Below are 20527 nucleotides of genomic sequence, written 5' to 3' on the forward strand. Positions count from 1 at the left end.
TAAAGGCAAGTTCTTCTGGTTTCATTGCCATAGCATACGTGCTTTTTTGGTACAACTTCTCTCAAGGAAGAACAGACTTTTCTCTGGAGTGACTACAGATCTCTCAGACAGATAAAACTGCTAATTGTGCTGTTTGATTTTTAAGGCATGATCCTAACATCTGCCTCTCTGACCATAGAGTTAATTCTTTGTTCCCTCAACTCCAATCTTGTGGTGCACGGAATTAAATAAAACCATGATTTCTAAGTTTCCTGTGAGATCCCTTCTAAAAACCACAATTATTCCCAGTCCATAGGTTTCTGCTGGCAGTAGATTACATGCTTGTATTTTTACAAAGACAGAATTCATTTAAAAAGTGCTTTTGGCCTACAGAATTAACACTAAAACGAGCAAAATTTGATGACAGGGCACTGGAGGGAGTAATTCCCTTCCATACTCCACTCCCATCCTAAAGCCCACTGTTAACCTGGACCACCAGTGAATCTTCCACTGCATTTTCTCAGCAGAACTTCACCCCTGTGCTTAGAGCTGCTTGTGTTGCCAAAACAAACCACCCAAACAGACTGGCACAAAGCCTCTGTGAGCATGCATTTAATTATACAAATATGTCTTTAATGAGCAGAGTTCTTGAAAAAAAAATGAGCTACCAATAGAAAACTGGCTATCTTAAAAAAATCACAAAATCTCACCCCGGTGGAGCAAACATTTCCTGCTAAGCATGTATTGCTGCAGAGTCTTATTAGGACTCAAAGCTACTGAAAAGCAGAATATCAGTTTCACACTAAGCTATTTAAGACTCTGGGACCCAAAGGACTTGTACACATGCATAAGCATACACCAAAGATGTTGAACTGCTCATGCAGAAAGTACAACAGATCTTTATTAGTGTTCAAGTCTCTGATTTAAGCCATTTTTTCATCATTAAGTGTGAGACTAATATGTTCAAAGAGACTTCAAAGTGTTTCTGCACATGGTGTGGATAGACTCATTTTGTCTGAAAGACATGGCTTAGTAAAATATAATGTTTGTGAAAGATACAAAGAGAAATTATTTCAAAGCTGTGAAAACAGAAACAAAAATAAACTTCGCAGTGAATTTGTTTCCTTCTGATTAGTTTCCAGACACAAGTATATTGTTATAATTTTTCTCCCCATTTTCAGAGTCAGAGAAATTCAAAATACGGGGCATGACTTTATCAGTGCAGCAGAAACACCAGACACATTGGTGGGAAAAAGCCATATGCAATATTTGCAAGCACTTTGAGGAGAACTTCAGTATGGAGCAACACAAAGGAGGATGCTGAAGGTCAAGCAACACTGGGAAGGGTAAAGGTTGCTATAGGTGAATGCTGAACTGATGTGAAGAAAATCAAAAAGAAGCAACTATTGTGGATGGTAACATTTCAGGCAAGCGCACAACAAATGGGGTGTTCTGAGGATCAGTCTGGGGACTGATTTTGACACCTTAAAAATGAATGAGGAGGAGGAAGAAAAGGAGGGAAATGTGGCCTCCGGTTCATCATCCACAGGAAGAAAGACCAGGAGAGAGCAATAATTGGTTTCAAATGAGAGAGCAAGAGTCAGAATAATGGCAGCTCGTGTTACCGGTGGACACACAAACTAATTTGCTGTGGAGTGTGCTGTAAAAAATACACATAACTAGATGAAAAGTATGCACTGTATACTTCTGGTGGATACATTTCTGAAAGCAAACCATGGCCAGGAGAGCCTGAGATGTATACAAGGTCTCAAGGGACCAATAATGTGGTAAGTGTGTGGTTAACTTGGTATTACCGAAATGAGCAGCATTAAGGATCTGGACTTTGCAAATAATGCTTTGTCACAAAACAAGCCTTACACAAACTGCAGCTTGGTTTTGCCCCACTCTTACATACCGAACCATCTTTCACGCAGCATACTGCTGCTAAGGGCTGTACTTCAACCTCCTTTGCTTCTCTTCTCTTTAGTTCCACGCACAGGCAGATAACCAGTGCCAGGTGTGATAATGTTGTTTATTTAGCACTGTGGCAATTTGATCATGCACCAACTCATTGTATCTGAATTGCAAAAATCCCTGTGGTGCCTGGAATGTCTTTGGTCACAGCCAGATGGTATTTATTAATCAGCAGTTTTGATCCCCAGACCACACAGATTTCAGCCTGAAAAGCCAGGGTCATTCTCCAGGGCATGCTAGAAGGTATATTTAACATTACTGTTTGCCTTGTGGCACAGCCCAAATAAATATGGTAACTTGAAGCAACATTTTGTTATGAGAATGACAGATTCTTTTCTCCGTCGCAACTTAATTATATGACTGTTTCATCACTGGGTGATTAGTTTTCATTGGTGACAATATTATGCTGCCTAGGAGCAATTTGTTTGCTCAGTGGCTTGAAAATAATAAATTGTTTAAAACAAAGTGACGGCTTGGTGATGTGTATCAAGTTTCCAGGAACTATGGGGCATAGTGAAATATGGAGACCTGCGCAGACAGGTAAGTAAACAAACACATGATGTATTTCCTGATATCTCTGTCACAGCCTGGGTCTTAGCTGGCCCCAAAGCCAAGCCGGTCAACTTACCTTTGCAATCTGCACACACCAGTTGAGGAGGTACTGAGAGCCAATGTTGTCCTTGTGCTCTCGGATGTAGTCAAGGAGGCAGCCATAAGGCATGAGCTGGGTGATGAGCTGCACAGTAGAAGTGAGGCAGATTCCCAGCAAGCGGCACACATGAGGATTGTCAACACTAGCCATCACATAGGCTTCCTGAGAAGAAAGAAGGGAAGAAAGGGATGTGAAACACTCCCTTATTTACAACCAAAATATTTGTCTATGATATCAAGAAAATAGTTATACATTTTATGAAAAACTTAATAAAGCCTTTTGGGTTTGAGTTTCATAAATACCTGAAAAACTCTTCTTTCGAGCCTGTACACCCTGAGTAAGGTAAACACGGTGCCTCTTCTTTGCTCTGTCCGCAGTTAAGAGACAAGAGGTCCCGAGAGGCTGTTGTAGCCTCTGGTAAAACTGAATACACCTTTTAACATGGACATGAGGGATAAGCCGCTCAGACTTCACAGTTTTTTATGCAAAAACTACTTACAGATTAAAATTTGGGATTTGTATTTGTATTGAGATCCACTGTCAAGAGCCAGCTCAAAGAATGGTGCAGTGATGGACAGTGGGCTGAATATGAGCCAGCAGTGTGCCCAGGTGGCCAAGAAGGCCAATGGCATCCTGGCTTGGATCAGGAACGGTGTGGTGAGCAGGACCAGGGAAGTCATCCTGCCCTGCACTCGGCACTGGTGAGCCCTCACCTCGAGTGCTGTGTTCAGTTTTGGGCATCTCAGTACAGAAAGGGCATGGAGGTGCTGCAGCAGGTCCAAAGAAGGGCAGCAAGGCTGGGGAAGAGCTTGGAGAATATGGCCTATGAGGAGAGACTGAAGGAACTGGGGCTGTTTGGTCTGGGGAAGAGGAGGCTGAGAGGAGACCTTACTGCTCTCTTCCAGTATCTGAAAGGTGACTGCAGCAGAGCGGGGCTGGTCTCTTCTCACTGGTGACAGGATGAGGGGAAATGGCCTCAAGTTGCACTTGGGAGGTTTACACTGGATATCAGGAAACACTTCTTTATAAAAGGGTTGTTAAACACTGGAATAGGCTCCCCAGGGAGGTGGTTGACTCACCATCCCTGATTGTGTTTAAAAACCATTTGGATGTAGTGCTCAGGAGCATGGTTTACTGGTGGGTTGTTAGAGTTAGGGTAGTGTGGTTAGGTTGTGCTTGGACTTGCTAATCTTTAAGGTCTTTTCCAACCTGAGCAATTCTATGAATTATATACAATAGGGGAAAAAGCAAAGCTGAAGTTTTTTTTTAACTAACTTCCCATCTGATTTTGCAGTATTTTTGTTTTGGACATCTTAAAAGACCTTTGATTGAAAACTGATACAATTAAATAAATAAATGGGGATTTTTCCATGCAGTGAGCTTTTACGTCAGTATCTTAACTCAGTATCTAGAGTGCACCAACTAATCATCCCTTGAAAGTTTCAGCATTAAGTCAGCAGCCCCCAGAAGCCTAAACTAATAGTCAATGCCCACAGAGCACTATTGTGGCAGGGAAAGAAGCAAATCTGCACTTTCTAATAGCTTAAGAAATGAAATACCACAGCAGTAAACTCACCACCTAACAAGCTTTCCACAGACGTCATATAGCTGTGTAGCTGGTAAGAACTATTATTAAACAAAGATATTATAGCAATGACGTTCAAGAAATAAACAATCCCAATTCTTAAGCAATACATTCTGTCCCTGGAATTGTTGTATGACATGCCAGCCTAAACAAAACATGACATAACGCCATTTCTTCAGAGGTGCTAAGTCTGCATTTGGTTTCTTTGTTTAAGAGCCAATGGGATACAAGTGGCCTCCACGCAGCCAGTGTGAAGATGATCTCCAGCAGAACTCAAATTAAGGGATACTCAACCTCCTGCAGAATGTGAGCAGGTAACCGAAAAACTATATTTTGTCAAGGAGAATGCTGAGTAAGGCAGCTTGAGGAAAGACAAAAGAAGAATACGATGTGCTCTTTAATTACGTAAACATTTACGATTTTAAGACAATCTTGTGAATTTACTATGATGCTTAGATGGAAGCAGAGAGCAAAATACACTAATCTCAGGAGGCCTCAAAACCCAGCAGCAATGATGATTAAGGGCGTCTTTTCCTAGTGTTGCTTCCTGTTGGGATTCAGCTCTGTGCTGTATTAATTTCTGCAGGGGGAAAAGAAATCTGCAGGCTCAGAGCTGCTTTCTGCCCATCTGCCACACAGCCCCTGCTGGGCTGGCTTGGGGCAGAGCAGGGAAGCTGGAGGCGTGGAGTTGGCATTCGGCCACACAGCTTTCAGAGAGCTCCCAGATTTGGTAATAGGGAAATAGGGCCACGGCCTCCTCAAAGGGAGCAGAGGGGAGCTATTGCACATCTAGCATCCCTCCAAGTAGTCGTAGACATTAAAGTGAGCCTTTGTTTCAACTGTTTATCTTGGAAGTCTCTGTGTATGCTCTGACCTGCTCCAAGTATGCTTGGTATTCAACAACAATCTTCTGAATTAGCCCTACCCTAATAAAGTCAGCGAGAGCTTGTCTGGATTACAGGAACTAAAGCTGATGAGCTGGTTTGATGCCTAGCATGTTTCTGTAGGAGAAATCACCTTTAATTGATTGTCATTATCTCTGATGTTTCGGTGACCTTAAAATATTGGTTGTGTAACAAAAGGAAAAAAGCTTTTGGAATCATCTTTCTGACTTCTTTCAACAGAAAGTATTTTGATACCACCAAAGAGCATGCAGTCCACGCATGTACCAAATGTATCATTTGGGCATCTGGCTCTGCTGAAGGCAGGATGTGGTGCCACAGGCTTATAAATTAACTTTTCCTTCACTATACAGGAATTTGACACAGTTCAATTTGTGAAAACTGTGTTGTGCTCCTTATCACTGTGAAACAGCCCCTGGAAGGCTCATGCAGGAGGAAATCGGCCTACCCTGGATGCAGTGGAGCAGTAGCAGGATCCATGGGGGTCTGGGACTTGGAAAAGCGTAAGACTGGCCTGGGGGCAAAGGGTCTGTGCTGCTTGTGTCTTGTTCAAAGGCTTAGGGGAAACAAGTGGTTTCTCCCCATGGGATAATGCTAGGAAGCTTGTTCCAGAAGTCCAGAGACAAAATCTGGAAGACAATTTCCAGACCATAGTTGTTTAGCCATGGCTGTCAGCAGCTCCTGGGGACCTGGCAAGGTCTAACAGAGATCTCAGTCATCTGAGAATTGCTGATCTTTGTCCCTCTGAAAGCATATGAGAAACAGTGCCTCAAAACAGCCTTTTCCCTGTTTTGTGAAATTGCAAGTCTTATCCGAGTAAGAAAGTAAAATTCCCAAGCTTCTTTCAGGAAGTGAGACAATTTTTCACTTTTCAAGGCTGAGAAACTAGCTGGGAATTTTTCTTTGCGGATTAACAGTTAACTTATTCCTTTATAACTAAGCAACCATGTGACAACAATCTGCAATGTCAGGATTCAAAACAGTTGCATTATGACTGCAATTTTATATGAAGAATTCTGGCTGGGATGTTAAATATTTCTTGCCAACCAATGTTCTGAAATCCCTTTAGCTGCTAAAGGGGAAAATCCACAGTCCACTGTCAACTTGGCAAAACAAATATGAACACTTACATCAAGTATTTCCTTGTTGGCTTTTGGTGATGTAGCCTCTCTCAATTCTTTAATAGCAACAGGAATTTTAACCTTTTCCCCTTCTGGGATCCAAAGTCCCTACCAAAAAGAAGAACAAAGAATTACTCAGATCTTATGTCTAACAATTTCATTCTCACAATTATGTACACGTTTTACATCTTCTGAGTAGACTTAAATATTCTGAGCAATGGGAAAGCAAAGCAAATAACAAAAAATTTGACAATCAATATGCAAAAAGTCATTATGTCTTGCGGGTTTTAAAAGAATCCTGTCAGTGGAATGACATTTCATTTTTTGTTACTTCTACCGTATTTTTGTGAAAAAAAAAAACAAAAAAAACTCCATGTTAATTACCTGTATGGATAGCCCAAGACATGCATAAGGAACAACTTACTTGGATAGAAATCTAATTAATTAGCACATTGTGGCGTCTGCAATAGGAAAACCTGGCCACTTCCAGTTTATAAATCACTGGTTCAGCAACACACAAAAAAATCCCATGTTATCAAATTAATAAATGAGTTAAAGACAATTTTAGTAGTATCTCTGGCAGTTCAACACATACAAGTTATGAAAGTGAAAAAAATTTACAACAGTAACCTCAGCTCTCAATTCATGCTCTGTTTGGGTGGCTTTCCCGTGTGGGAACAAGACAAAGAGGGGAAGAGAAACATTGTGATCTTACCTTATAAACAGTGCCAAAAGCTCCAGAACCCAAAACTTTGACCTTTTTAAATTCTGTTTCCTTTAAAATTCTCAGGTGGGCCTGGTTTGGTGCCTCCCCACTGGGTGTCAGCGGTTCGACAAGCTGGTGCAGACAGAAGAACAAGGCTTTAGAAGGACGCAGGTTGGGGTACAGCAAGCAGCACAATTTGGGAAGGAAATTAATCCTACATTTAAATAATGAACATATTATTCCAGCTGAAATTTATGTGAGAGCAGTTCTGCTCTGACTTACAGCAATAAATATCTAGAGTTGTTCCAAATTTCAGAGGTAAAATAAATCAAAATAAGCTCCACTACACCATTTCTGTTCACTGAAATTGAGCAGAACAGCAGCTGCCATTTTGAAGGAAAATGAAGGAATACTGCTGTTCAAATGAAGACTTAGACATAAAAGACTTAAAAAATATGGCACAAAGAACAGTGCAATTACCACAGATCTTAAATAAGATTATTTTTTTCAACTTGCATATAAATTATAAAAATGTTTAAAGTAATGTGCAAGAACCACCTGCAACCTTTCAGGTTTGCTCTTGTTTAATTAGATGAAATTCCCATGGTACTGGAAGTAGCTCCCCCAGACCACAGCATTTAAAAACAACAGTTTAAACTCTGAGCACAATCACTGTATAAATCGAAAAGGAAAAGTTGAATTGACTGTTAAAATTTGATCTAAGCCTTGTTGCAAACAGTAGCAATGGCCTCCAAACAGAAATATTCAACACTTGTTTTGATATGTAAGTCAGTTTTTTCCCTTTGTTGATTTTCTTTTGTTGCCACTTGGCTTCTCAGGAGGGAGAAATGACTCAGTGCTGAGGGTTTACATGGCAAGCATATTACACATCACCCCTCAGGCAGTCTTTTCCTCAAGTAGCAATTTTCAGTGATTGCCACTGAGATTTATACATCTAAATCCCTATGGCTTTGGAAAATTATATCCACAGAGATCAGACTTAAGATTAAATGAGAAGGTGTTGGGTGCCCACTGCCTCTTTTCCAATGAGTGTGGCAGATGCCACATTACGAGGCAGATCCCAGTGCTGCAGCTCTCAGGTTTAAGGTGGTCCGGCTCCATTGCCCTCAGGAAAGCAGGCAGGGTTGGCAGTTGGCAATGCTCACCTCCCTCTCTTGCAGCAGCCTGCGCAGCGTGCGCTTCCGCACGATGTGACGTCGCCGCAGGTATAGGCCGATGCCCAAACCAACCACAACGAGGCACAGGAGTCCTCCAACAACACCAGCCGCGATGGATGGAGTTTTGGAGCTGCCGGGCACCAGAGATGCAGAAAGAGAAGAAAATGCTTAGGTGTGTGATTCAGGAAAAACCTACAGAGGTGGCATATACATTTCTGATTTTTGATTGGACACCTCCCTACAACAATTTGACATTTTGGGAGTCTGGTGTAACTGTATTTTTAAGTTCCTCACCCAGCCTTTGTGTTTATTGATCGCCAGGGAATAGTGAAAAATCAAAAGAACTGAGCTGATTTGAGACCATCTGTACTTCTACTGTGCTTCGCACTGGAGATTTCTCCTCCACTGCTCTGCCATCTCCTCCTCCTGCAGATGATTGTTTTTCTGTATCTCCCATTTCTGTGCTGTTTGCTTTTGTAGTTGTCTTTCCATATTTGCAAAGCAACCTTTAATAAACCAATTTTCTCAGGAAAAAAGTGCTCCTATGGCCAAGTGCTGAGCCTTGCAGAGATGGGTCTGCTTGTTTACCCTGGTGATTTTAACATCACAAAGCAGGAGGGAAAAGAGAAAGCTCTCCATGTAGATGAGGTACTTACAGGTTTGTATACATGCAGGTAAAGTGATATCAAGAAGGCATACACAGCTGTAATACCGTTGATGAAGCTGACAGCAGTATTTATATCATCACTGTGAGAGTGCACGACGCATGGGTCACGATGTACTTCAAACTATCTGCCCTTCTCCCCAGGTACAAAATGACTGAGGCTGGGTAGCGTGTGAACAATCTGTATTGCATGTACTGATAGCTGCCTGTTTATAAGGGTCCAGCTGGTTTCAGACTTAAATTGAAAAGAAGAACCTGTATCCCAAGGTTGCCTATTGGTTTGTACTTGGAAATCCATCAGATTTCCTTGGGGATTACTATTAAAAAAGGTCATATTTTAACAGTATTTTTAAGCTGGATTTGTCTTGCCATAGCATAACTTAATTGTCAGAAACTAAATTCCTCTCTTAGTCCGAGAAACCTGTTGACTTCTTGCATGTTCTTGAGCAAGCTAAGAGGCCAAACAACGCAAAATAAGATCTCGTGAGAAGAATGAATGTCTATTTTTGCATGGAGAGGCTGAAGATGTAGGGGTTCCAGACTGGAGAAGCCCCCACGTTCTCTGCAATTACTTCCCTATAATGCAGGGAATTAACTACATCAGTTCTAAACATGTATCTTTCTGCCTCTAAACCATTACCCTTTCTTTTTCCAGCTTCCTCCTTTTCCTTTCCAGTATCAGAACCAAGGTCTCATCTTGATCTTTCTTTTGACAAGTAAGCAGAACAAGTTTTGGAATCTTGTGCCAGTAGGAACAGTTCTTAATTACTTAGTCATTTTTATAGTTTTTCTATATATTTGTATGAAGTCACTTCCTCATACAAATCTGAAGCAGGACTTTACCAAGCTTCAGCCTAATGTTACAGCATCCAGCAGACACTGCAGAAATGTAGACACACATGCATTCTTTCAAACTCTGTTGTAAATTATAGCAGATGGAATACTCACCCATTTGGACATCCTTCAAGACCTGGTCCTTTGCACCTGTAAAAACAAATGAGTGCTACTAACATGTTAGCTCTAGCATACCTACTCCTATAATTCCAACTAAGAAGAGTGCTACTGATGGAAATTTTATGTTTTAGAGCAGTACAAGCACTAACACAGGTATTTATAATAATCACACACTCTAACAAACATCACACAATGGCCCTGCTCCAGAACCTTTTACACAGAGGTATAATTATGCTGTGTAATCATTATAAAGAATATTTTAAAACATCTTTTTATGTGTTAGAATGGGGAGAGAACACAGATACACAGATTTCAAATGGGCCTGGATTCCCTGCTTCTTTATTTTGAATATATTTCTGTGGTTTCTACATGTGCTGTCCTATCCACCAGCTTCAAAAGAACTGATCAGCTTGCTTAGACTCAGAGGCCACAAAAATAAACAGCCATGGAGACAGCTGTGTGATAGACAGTGTGCTATCAGCAGTGCTCTGGTTCTATGTGGTCATTTGTTCTAGCAAAGAAGGGCTCAGGGCTGACTGAAGAGGAATACAAGATGACAGAAAGCTACAAGGAAATGCACAGCTGCAGATCCTCCTGTATTATCCCGGTGTCCTGAGAAGCTAAGGATTCCCATTTCCAGACTTAAAGGAAAGCTTCGGTAGCAGATACATGCTTGCATCAGAAAACAGGATTTGACAGCACTCCCTTTGACTACAGTGTCCATGATATTTTTCTTTCAGAATCTCAGATCTTATGCCACTGGTAATGTAAAAAGGTATGACAGCTATCCAAAGAGCCAGAAACTCTACTAGCAAGTCATTCTCCCTGCATTTGAATTTAAAAGGTTCAAAATTCATTTTGGCAGGCTTCATATAAAAAACAACATGGATGAAAACACAGTGACTGCATTCACATTGTGCTCTAACAGGCTTGAGGGGCACTGTGCATTCCCTAAGTGCTGCTGGGCTACAAGATGTATGCTCTTCATAGGAACTGTGGTCTTTGTGGTGCCTGCTGAGGAAGGAGAGCATTACAGAGGAGATTACATCATCTCTGAAAAACAGAGCACAGCAAGGAGAGTTCAGCTTGTGGTATCTGCTCTCTGTGCTGAATTAAGGTCCATCATACCAAAGTAGCTACAGAGGAGGTCATGCATGTGTTAAGGAGTAAACCTGTTCCAGGAAGAGTGCTCTGAGTTCCCTCTTACTGAGAAGAGGAAACAGAAAAAATTCAAAATGGCAGGTGGAGCTGAAGATTTTATTTCATGGAGTGACCTAGGTCTAGGGGGGTAAGGAGGGGAAGCAAGTACTCATTTTATTGTGTTTTTGTTTATTTGTTTGGTTTCATTACTCTGATCTTCCCCCATGTATTTGACTTGTTCAGAGGCCAACACAGTGTTCCAAGACCCAGCATCTGGAAGGTCTTGTGAGTTCACTGGTCTCCCATGCAAGAATGTGCATCCTGGTGTCCTGGACATACTGGAAGTACTGTGCATACTGGTTCCTGGATCCTGGGAGTCCTCTTTGTTAGCATTCCCTGTCTGCCTACAGCTTGTTTTGTTTGCTTAGTTGTGTAACTAAGCAAAGCGAGGCTGCACATGCAGAGCAGAACCACCAGCTTGCCTGTGGTCACAGGAGATGTATCTCACTTTCTACAAGGCTTATTTCTTTGGGCACTTAAAAGAAAAGTGATCTAGAACCCAAGATCTCAGCCTATCACACTCTATCAGTCACCTGGATGTGAATTTCTATATGCTAATGTAACAAAGCGTGTGCAGCTTCTCCTGTTAGGTGTATGAAATAAAAAAAAACTCTTGCATTATTCCAGAATGTGACCATAGTCCTCCAAGTTAATTCTTTCTAAAAATTCTGTTTTTCATGCTACTTTATTATGGCAAAGCCTTCATGCACTTCCTAACAGCAAAAAAAATAGTACCTGAAGTCTGAGGAATGACTGACCAGTTATTTTTCTAGGCCAGAACGTGGAGGGAAAAGAGGGGTAAATTTTCATCTGTGCTCTTTTTTTAAGGAAAGTATTTCCCACACAAATCCATCAATACTAAGTCTGGTGGGATAAAGTTAAAAGGCGTTTGGGAATAAAATGACAGATCAGCCTATGTTTTTGAAATCCCATGTAATTTTCTGATTCATTTCACAAGTCAAAGAAGAAATAAAGACTATGACACGTATCTATCCAATACTAAGTATAACCATCTTTCTTAATGTGGAATTTTATGATGACACCCAAATGAGAAATGTCACCTTGTGTTATAAACTGCCTCAAGATCTTATGGCTGTACTGGCTGGAATCTAGCAGCAGTTGTAGTCTCTGAAATATTTCTCTACTTTTTGCAAAATTTGTGCTCTGTACAATCCCTGAAAGTGTTACATCCTGAACTCAGCATTTCCTCTCTCTATGTAGATATTCCTTGTCCTGATTCAGACACAGCTATAGATTTCCGAAATCCATCAATATTTGAATAACTTTCCCCTCGACCCACAGATCCTCATTTGATGTAATACAGACACACTGCTATGATTTATGGCCTTTCAGAGGGGACTGTGTTTTAACAGCCAAAGTTACTTCAAAATCATAAAAGAAATGGAAAACCATTGGACTTTTCAAAGCCTTACAAGAATTTTCCTCCACCTTTTCTTTGTCATTAACCTTTAGAACATGACAAAGGCATTGAGTGTGAACTGTGCCGCTGCAAGCTTCCTTATCAGACCTCACTTTCTCACCCACCCCTAAAACCCCCTGGTATTTAACATAAGGACCAATAAGACACAGCACTGGTGAAGACTCTGGAGGCAGGACTCATCATCTAGTCCTAGTAATTACAGTTGTGCTGTCCCCCTTTCTTCCACTTCACTGAATGTGGCTGATTTTGATTCTCATAATCCATCAGAAAATCAGATCCCTCACCATGGAGCAGAATAATCAAGCTGGTGTGTTTTGTTAGTTGCTGGAGATACAGAGTAATTCCAGGGCTTTTGGGTCATTGCTGTCTTTAATGGAGCATATATTCCTAGCTGTAGAAGCAGAGCAGAAGAAAGCTGGTGTACAAAATCCCCAAACAATCACAAGAGAAACAGGGGAGAAGAACTCTGGGATGTGCTAGGATGTGGAAAGTAAAAGGGGAAGAAAATCACTGTAGTACGCCCACTGGAATTTCCCTCCCAAAAAATCAAAGGTGCCCCAGGAGCTCAGCATCCACCAGATGTCACTGATGCTCCTCCCAAAAACAGAGGACCTTGTGCCCAGCCAGGTGGAAAAAAAAAAGTGCACCACTAGTGCAAAGCTCTGTAAAATACCAGAAAGTAAGCAAACAACCCTGTTTTAAATGACCCAGATCCTTCTGTGTAAAGAAGTGCAACTGAACTTTTCCTATTTACAAAGTCCACTGCACTTTGCTTACATTACCTGTGTATGCCTGACCTCTTTCACTTCCTGCTATTTTTTGTTCCTGGTGTTTTGAAATGGGACCAGTCAGGAAGGGAGAAAGCCTGAAACAAGCTGTTCTTATGCTTCTCACTTCTTCCTCTCCATTCAGAACATGGTTTCACTCACCCTCGTGTACAGTTTGGATGGCAGAGCTGGCAAACAGCATTGGCATCTGCATACTTCCAGACGAGGGTGTCATTCTCACCCAGCACCCCTGCGGGGCAGGTCTTCACACAGTGGGGACCATCTATAAAATGGGCACACTTCACACAGTGGTCTGGGCCCTGCAAAGAAGAAAAGAAACAACTCATCTACGATTTCCTTATGCTCCTCCAGGAAGAAACGCAGAACATAAAATCTGTGCATTCAACTGTGGAACATCTTCAGCATTTTGTGATTTCATTACCCTGCTACCTGAAATACTTACGAGTTTTTGCTCTTGTAGGATGGACTGTACAAAGGGCAATACCTGGTGTTTAAAGCTAATTCTTCCTCAAGTTGGGATTGTTGCTGCATAGTTCCTGCTGCCCTTTTTTTCTGCCCTCTGCCTGGTGGAAAAGCTCACATTTTTTGTTTAAAATGGGGAACAATTTAATGAAACCCCATTAAGGGGTAAGTTGAAAAGCAGGCCAAGCTATTTCCTGCTGCAGTCTACCATCACATGATTTAAAATGATGGCTGGCTCTGCTTATCTCTCTCCGAAGTACTGGCCCCAAATCGTTATTTCCCTGCTTTCTCTTTGTTGAGAAGCACAGGAAATGGAAACTACCCAAGGATGCCATGCATTTTCTGCTTTGAATGGCATTTCATTTGCGTTTAAAGGCAATGCCTCTGGCCATTTTTGGCAGTGCTGTTTTTACTCAGACTGTGACAGCATCTGGAATGCTGTAAGTATTTTAAATCAGGGAAAACAGTAATTCTGGGTCAAATTCTACAGAAAAAACAAACCCACAAAAAATCCACGCCAGATCCACAATGTTTGTTTCAGTGGAATTACAGTAAGACATGCAATGTGAAGATTACTTTAATTACTGTAATATCTAAGGGCTAATATAATTGACTAATTACTAGATGCTGGGAAATATGGAACAAGGGGTGGCCACCACCTGAAGTAGTTTATAATGTTAATGGCATCCCTTAGGTGGTCTGAACTGGAAGGGAGGATGGAAATAGTTCACATTGCTGAGCAGTCACTCCTCAGACTGATGGGCAAGGGTCAAATACAGAGGCTGCAGGAGATGGCAAGAGGTGCTCTGAAGAAGCAAGTGATTTGATTTCAGTTAGTGAGAAAAGCTTGTTGAGACAGAGGAAGATTAAGGGGAGTTACAGGTTTATCATTAAGACATGAATTTTATCTGATTAAAATTATTTTTCACAGTTGCCAAACTGAACATTTCATAACACATAAGTGTATTCTAAAAATTAAAGAAAAATTATATAAAAAACACTGAGAAAGATTCAGGACTGACTGCAAGACTGCAGCATTTTGACTTTTGTAAAAGTATTTTGTGTAAGTATGAACATATATCTAACTGTATAAAGTAAGAAAATCCAATCATTTTGTTTTGAGTGCTTTTCTTTTATCATACTTTATGCCTACATTACTTTAACATTGGCTATAAACTTTAGCCTAGTTAGTTAAAAACAGTTTTAAGTAAAAACTGTATCCTGGGTATTTTTCAGTAAGCACTTTTTAAATCTCAATTTTAACAGGTCTTTTCAAGATGCTGATCCATTATTTTAACAACTCTTTTCCTGCGAGCAAGGAAGTGTAATTTATTCATGCTAACTTGGCTGTTCAGTAATTACACATCCCCAAATTACTATATCTTCACTTATGTTTTCTTTGTGTGTGTTTTTTTCCACAAAGACACAAGAAAGAAAGACCCTGTGACTATGAGGCTATGTGGATAACACATGTGATGGGGGAAAAACACATCCTAAACTTCTCTCTCTTGGTTTTTTCCCCTCTCCCCCACCTGTGCCTGACTGTGGCAAAGAGTAAATGGGAATTGAAGATCATCCCATTATAACGAACTACAGCCCAAGGTACTGTTTTGCTAAGCCAGGTCTATCCTTACAGGTCCAGTGCAGGTTGCGTTGTATGCAGTGGAGTTCTGTACCAGACACTCTGAGTGGCAGGGGAGGCATTTTGAGTCCCTTTCAAACTCACGTGGCTCCCTGGAATAGAAGAAAAAAGAGAAATAATAAAGCCCCAGCTAATTAGTGAGGATTAAAATTTGTTCGTCTCTCCACCTCCTGTCTTTCCCAGCTTGAATCCATCAGGATGATTGCCCTGATACAAGAGGAGGTGTAGGGACCATCTTGCCTGATGTCAGCACACCAGGGGCACTTTCTCAGCTTACAGAGAGGTAAGGGAAAGGGAAATTTAGATGACAGTGGAACACATGGCACTCCAGGCCACACACTACAAATGAGTTTACTTTCCATTTTAAGCTCATGACACAGAATGTTCTCAAATATTTTCAGAAGCTTTTAAATGGTAGCGATGCAAAGAGAACAGCAAAATAATTTCAAGTGTTTCTAAAGCTCCAAATAATAATTAGGAAAGTCAAACAGCAATGCTCTGATAATTAAATTCATGCCCTCCCTACAACACACAATTAATCACTAAAATATGAAAGTTGGGAGCAGATGGTTTCAATAGCAATAAAGCTGTTCTCCTTCAAGTAATAGAGTTATTAATTAAACTACATCTACACATCACAGGACACAAAAAATACCCAGATCTGCCCTTCAGATCATAAAAGCTGCTGGAGGGAATTCACTTATGAAAAAGACAGCTGCTGAATGGCAAGTTGATAGATAAGTCATCATGGGCATGAGCATCCTGTCAAGTTCTTATTTAGCACTAAAGATTTTAGTAAAAAACAAAGGCAGAAGTGTTTACACCAGCAAATTTGTGGATGGCAAAGCATTAGTCTATTGTGCATTTCTGAAGATCAGCATATTTTTTGGTGCTAGCCATGCTTTCCCTGCCTATATCACATGCTGAACTGACTGAAAAAAAAACAGCCACAGCCCTGATACAAAGACACTGGTATGCTTTCCTTGACTTGTGAAGAACTGAAGCAATATTTTGCCTCAAATTACTGCACCCAGTGCTCTGCAGATGGAGCCTATTTTTCCCTTAACTGCAACACTGCACATTGGAGGGCAAGTTACTAATCTGGCTGGTGAGCAAGATCGCCCTGTCCCTTCAGTGACAGCCCCAGAGCACACCAGGTACGCTCTGATCTAACGAAACATGCTGCAGTTCAGCAAATCCAACACGTTGAGTATAACTAGGAGAGCCTTTGCAGCAAGGAAACCTATGGGGAGTGGCTGTGTTTCTACAACTGCCTCTGTGGTTGATGGTGACAGCTATCTCTGACTCTTGCCTGATGTGTTTAGCATGACCGGCACAGACTGGCGATTTAAATTCCTTTGTACCATTTGGGAAGGAAAGGCAGCGCTTCACCTCCTTGACAGCTTTGCAGCATGCCTGATGCTCAGGAGCAGTGGGTATGACCAATGCTGAGAACTGGCCTGAATTTTTCCCCATGCCTGATAAAATCCCCGAATATATATCTTTTTTGCTCAGGCTAACACCTCTGCCAACACACCAAAATCCAAAGACCCTTCGTCTTGCTCACTTTCTAGCCACACGCATTCTAAAACCAAAACCCCCAAGGGCCCGCAGCCCCTTACCCTTGCAGGATGTTGCACTGTTTCACACACTCCTTCTGGCGACTGAAAAACCTGCAGGAAAAGCAGTGGAAAGGCCCTGGGCCCCAGCAGCCCACGTCCGAGCACAGCGGGTCACACACATGCCTGTCAGCAGCTGAGAAAAGAGAAACCATGAACTTCAGGGCAAGAGAAAGGGCAGATACAGATGGCAAATGACTTCATCCTGACAATCACTTTTTTTCAAACTATTCCAAAGCAGACACGAATGACCTTAGTAGAAGAGGAATAATCACAATTTTCCTAATTCCCAAAACTTGACTTCTGGCCTTTATTTTTGGAGCAAATTCTGGCCTTTCAAAATTAAAATGAGATCCACTGTGACCATGTACCAGACCTACAGTATAGCAAAACCAGTACCAGAGGAGACACTTTTCTGATGTGTAGCAAATTCACATTCTGGTTAAAAGAAATAAATAGATTTTGGCCCAGGAACCACTGCTGAGTGACTAACTTTATCAAACAAGCCTGATGTCTACAGCTGGCTTCTCTGTCCCTCACTGTGTCCATAACAGAATGTATGATCACCATGAAGCCCACATCCCCTGTGGGACCAACTCCCTTTTCTCCTCACTGTCCTCTATAAAGCAGCATCTCTGATGAATTTTGCATTAATTGCTCTTCCAATTCATCAAGAGCATTTGCGAGGGCAGGAAAGCAGATTGACTTACTACAGTCATTTTTATTTCTGTTCTGTATTATTTTTGTTTTCTGACTCTGAGTAGCAAACAAGCTGCGCCAGTTCATGGTGTCAGCATAGCAGAGGTTCTTGTTCTTCATAATGGCAATGTCTCCATCACTTATTTCCTTGAGGGAGCGCAGCCCCAAGGACTGTATTTTCAAGTTAACAACAGCAAGGGAATACTGGCCACTGAAATGGACAAAAAGAAGACACACAAAAAAGAGAATTAGTAAGCAGGGTTGTACTTGGAGAAATAATCTTTTGGTATGTATTGCTGTGTAATCAATTTTTTCTAATGGGAATTTTAAACTAAATCTGGCAGGACACATGCACTCCATCAAATGAATGATGGGTAAGGATAGCAGTAGGCAGAGAAGCTATTTTCTGCTGGTCCAAAGCCACTCTTCCTCTCAGGGCAAACTCAAATGGGTGCTGGATGCAGGCTCTAACAACAGTACAGAGTTGCGCATTTGATCTTACTCTACTGCTACCAAAATGGTGCTCAGCATCTTTCAGGCTGTTTCCTGTTTTGCATGAGTTTTGTGACACCCGTATATCCCGGTGCTAGGCACCCTGGTATGTTCAGAGAAATACAGCTCCCAGCAGAGCTCCTTTTACAGGCATCCTGGCACATCATTTACTTACTGCTGCTTGGTTCGGCCTCGGATAATCTCCAGATTTTCAAAAGCATAGAGATCAGTAGCATTATCAGGCCAGGCCTGGATCAACAGAAATCCTGAAATAAAGAAAAGAAGATTTTAAAAAAATAATAATAATGCAAACACGATCAGTACTGGAGGTGAAATGTCCTTCTTGAGATTCATTTCGGCTAGGAGAAGGCACTTGTACTTTCCATGTGCTTTTCTGAGAATCTCAAAATTAAACATGACATGCTAGGGATATTTGTAAACACTGCTTTGTAAACTCTTTTACTGTTTACTCTTTAGTCCACCATAACGCTCAGGAACACCAGAGAACAGTGTGTCAGGGGCTGTGCATCTGACACACTGAGCTGCCAATGATGGCTCTTGATACAAGAGTACCTAGCTTGAGGGGTTGTGGGCTTCCTGCAGCATGAGGAGGCATTGTCCCCTTTGTGAGCTGCCCTTCAGTAGGAGAAAAAGTAGGCACAGAACAGCCAGCAGCTCACAGTGCATTTGTTATGACAAGCAAATTTCTCTGCTCAGGTATGGTACTCTGGAGAAGGGAAAGAATTTGGGAAATTGCACAAAGAAGTATGAAACTCTGAAGTTAGTCACTGCTACCCTGAAGGCAAAAAGACAGGTAAAAGAGATGTGGACCTGGAGTCATATCCACAGGCTCTGACATTACATTTGTTTTATAACTGGATGAACAAAATTACTTTCAAGTTGATGCCTGTGCAAGATCGCAGTCAAGCACTCTCATACTTTGTGGCTCTTGGCCACTTTGTGCTCATTTCCAGGCAGGGCTCTTTGGGCTGGAGAGAGTGTCTCCATGTGTCTCCATGAGGATGATGCAAGAGAGTGAGCATGGTTCCCTAAGGAGCTGCAGAAAGGTTTTCCACAAATAGAAACACTTGGCTATTTTCAGATAGAGTGGCATGCCCCTGAATCACCACACACTTCTTGAGTAGCTGAGAATTGCTTCTACTTTTAGTCCTCGGTAGGGCTGACAATTGAGTAGGAGGGATGATCTGGAAAAACCAGAAACATCCAAGGAAATCCCTGGATGGGAGGCAGGGTGGGTATAATACTGGCAAGATGCTGCTGACCTCCAGTGTGAGCAGTGACCCTGCAAGCTCAGGAACAGAAACCATTTGCCTGCTCTTCCGCTCACAAACTTTGAGAACTTTCTTCTTCTTGCTTTAGGTTTTTGGCAGATAATATCTCATGCTTAACCCATGTCACTGACCTGATATTTCTTTGACTGTTCTGAAGACATCCAGCTTCTTAGGGTCAAGGGGTAGTGTCTTTGTGAAGGCATCCCTGAAACAAACAGAAGGAGGTGTTGGGAGAAGAGTGAATCAGCCTGAATTTCTCCCTGGTCCCTCTCTTCCAGTCCTCAGTGACCAGCAGGCAACTCACCCCAGAAATGCAACAGGAAGAATGCTGACATCCCCATTGATCTTTGTACAGTTTTTGAAGGAGTCGATGTTTGTGGCGTTTATGGATAGGATCCCTTTAAGTTCACCTATTCCAATGCCATTGCACACTGTTAAAATAGGGACACAAAAGTTTGGTAGAGAGAAGCATCATCACATGTAAGGAAACACATACTAAAATACTGCTGTTCAAAAAGCTTGGTCAATTCTACCACTGTAAGATCGGTGTCACAAATCTTTTGCCTATTGTTGCTTTTCAGAAATCACAAAAGGAAAAACACTTCTCTTTTGCACACCTGTACAGCCCTGGTCTTTGCATCTCCACACACACATTCTGACACTTGCCCTTCTCTTTGTCCCATTTTCATTTTATTCCTGTTGATGAGAACTGAGAAGGCTACATAAAGGATGCTGATGTGTAGGATACACATTAAGTGCAGTTTATCTGTGTAAGCACATTTGCAGCATATCCCAGCTGAAGCATGCTCTGCTGCCATACTTCCTGAGAAAACAGCCTGTCAAAACTTCAAACTAGCAGTGGATATGTGTATTGAATTTGCACTTCGAGGGCTCAATTCAGTTCAGAACTCCATCTATTTATTCTAATAAATCATCTATCATCTCAAAGCCTTACTGTTTCACACCATGCTTTTTATACCTTTGCTGCACAGCCCATCACACTTTTTACACTTCCGAACGCCGTTTTCTTCCACTTCGTAGGTATCAGTATTGCATGAGCGAACACAGGAGCCATGATCTGTCACCACATAGTTGTCTGGAAAAACAAGGATGACAGAGAACACTGAAAAACAAGAGACATGTACCGGAGGCGATACAGGTACTTCAATACTAGGAA

The 20527-nt window shown here is 41.6% G+C and overlaps 1 protein-coding gene across 2 annotated transcripts in view; it reads right to left on the bottom strand.

Annotated features, from left to right (window-relative positions):
• EGFR (epidermal growth factor receptor) overlaps positions 1-20527 on the bottom strand; it is a 151406-nt gene that overhangs the window by 14865 nt on the left and 116014 nt on the right. For both annotated transcript variants that reach the window (XM_048952247.1, XM_048952246.1), the window contains exons 8-20: positions 20330-20446; positions 19655-19781; positions 19482-19555; positions 18234-18324; positions 17578-17777; positions 16871-17003; positions 15241-15340; positions 13286-13443; positions 9710-9745; positions 8086-8227; positions 6929-7051; positions 6223-6321; positions 2582-2767 (exon numbers count right to left, since the gene is read on the bottom strand). In XM_048952247.1, the coding sequence (XP_048808204.1) occupies positions 2582-2767; positions 6223-6321; positions 6929-7051; positions 8086-8227; positions 9710-9745; positions 13286-13443; positions 15241-15340; positions 16871-17003; positions 17578-17777; positions 18234-18324; positions 19482-19555; positions 19655-19781; positions 20330-20446 (1586 nt within the window). The remainder of the gene's footprint in view (positions 1-2581; positions 2768-6222; positions 6322-6928; positions 7052-8085; positions 8228-9709; positions 9746-13285; positions 13444-15240; positions 15341-16870; positions 17004-17577; positions 17778-18233; positions 18325-19481; positions 19556-19654; positions 19782-20329; positions 20447-20527) is intronic.

The sequence above is a fragment of the Lagopus muta genome, chromosome 7 (genome assembly GCF_023343835.1).
Source record: "Lagopus muta isolate bLagMut1 chromosome 7, bLagMut1 primary, whole genome shotgun sequence".
NCBI classification, from domain to species: Eukaryota; Metazoa; Chordata; class Aves; order Galliformes; family Phasianidae; genus Lagopus; species Lagopus muta.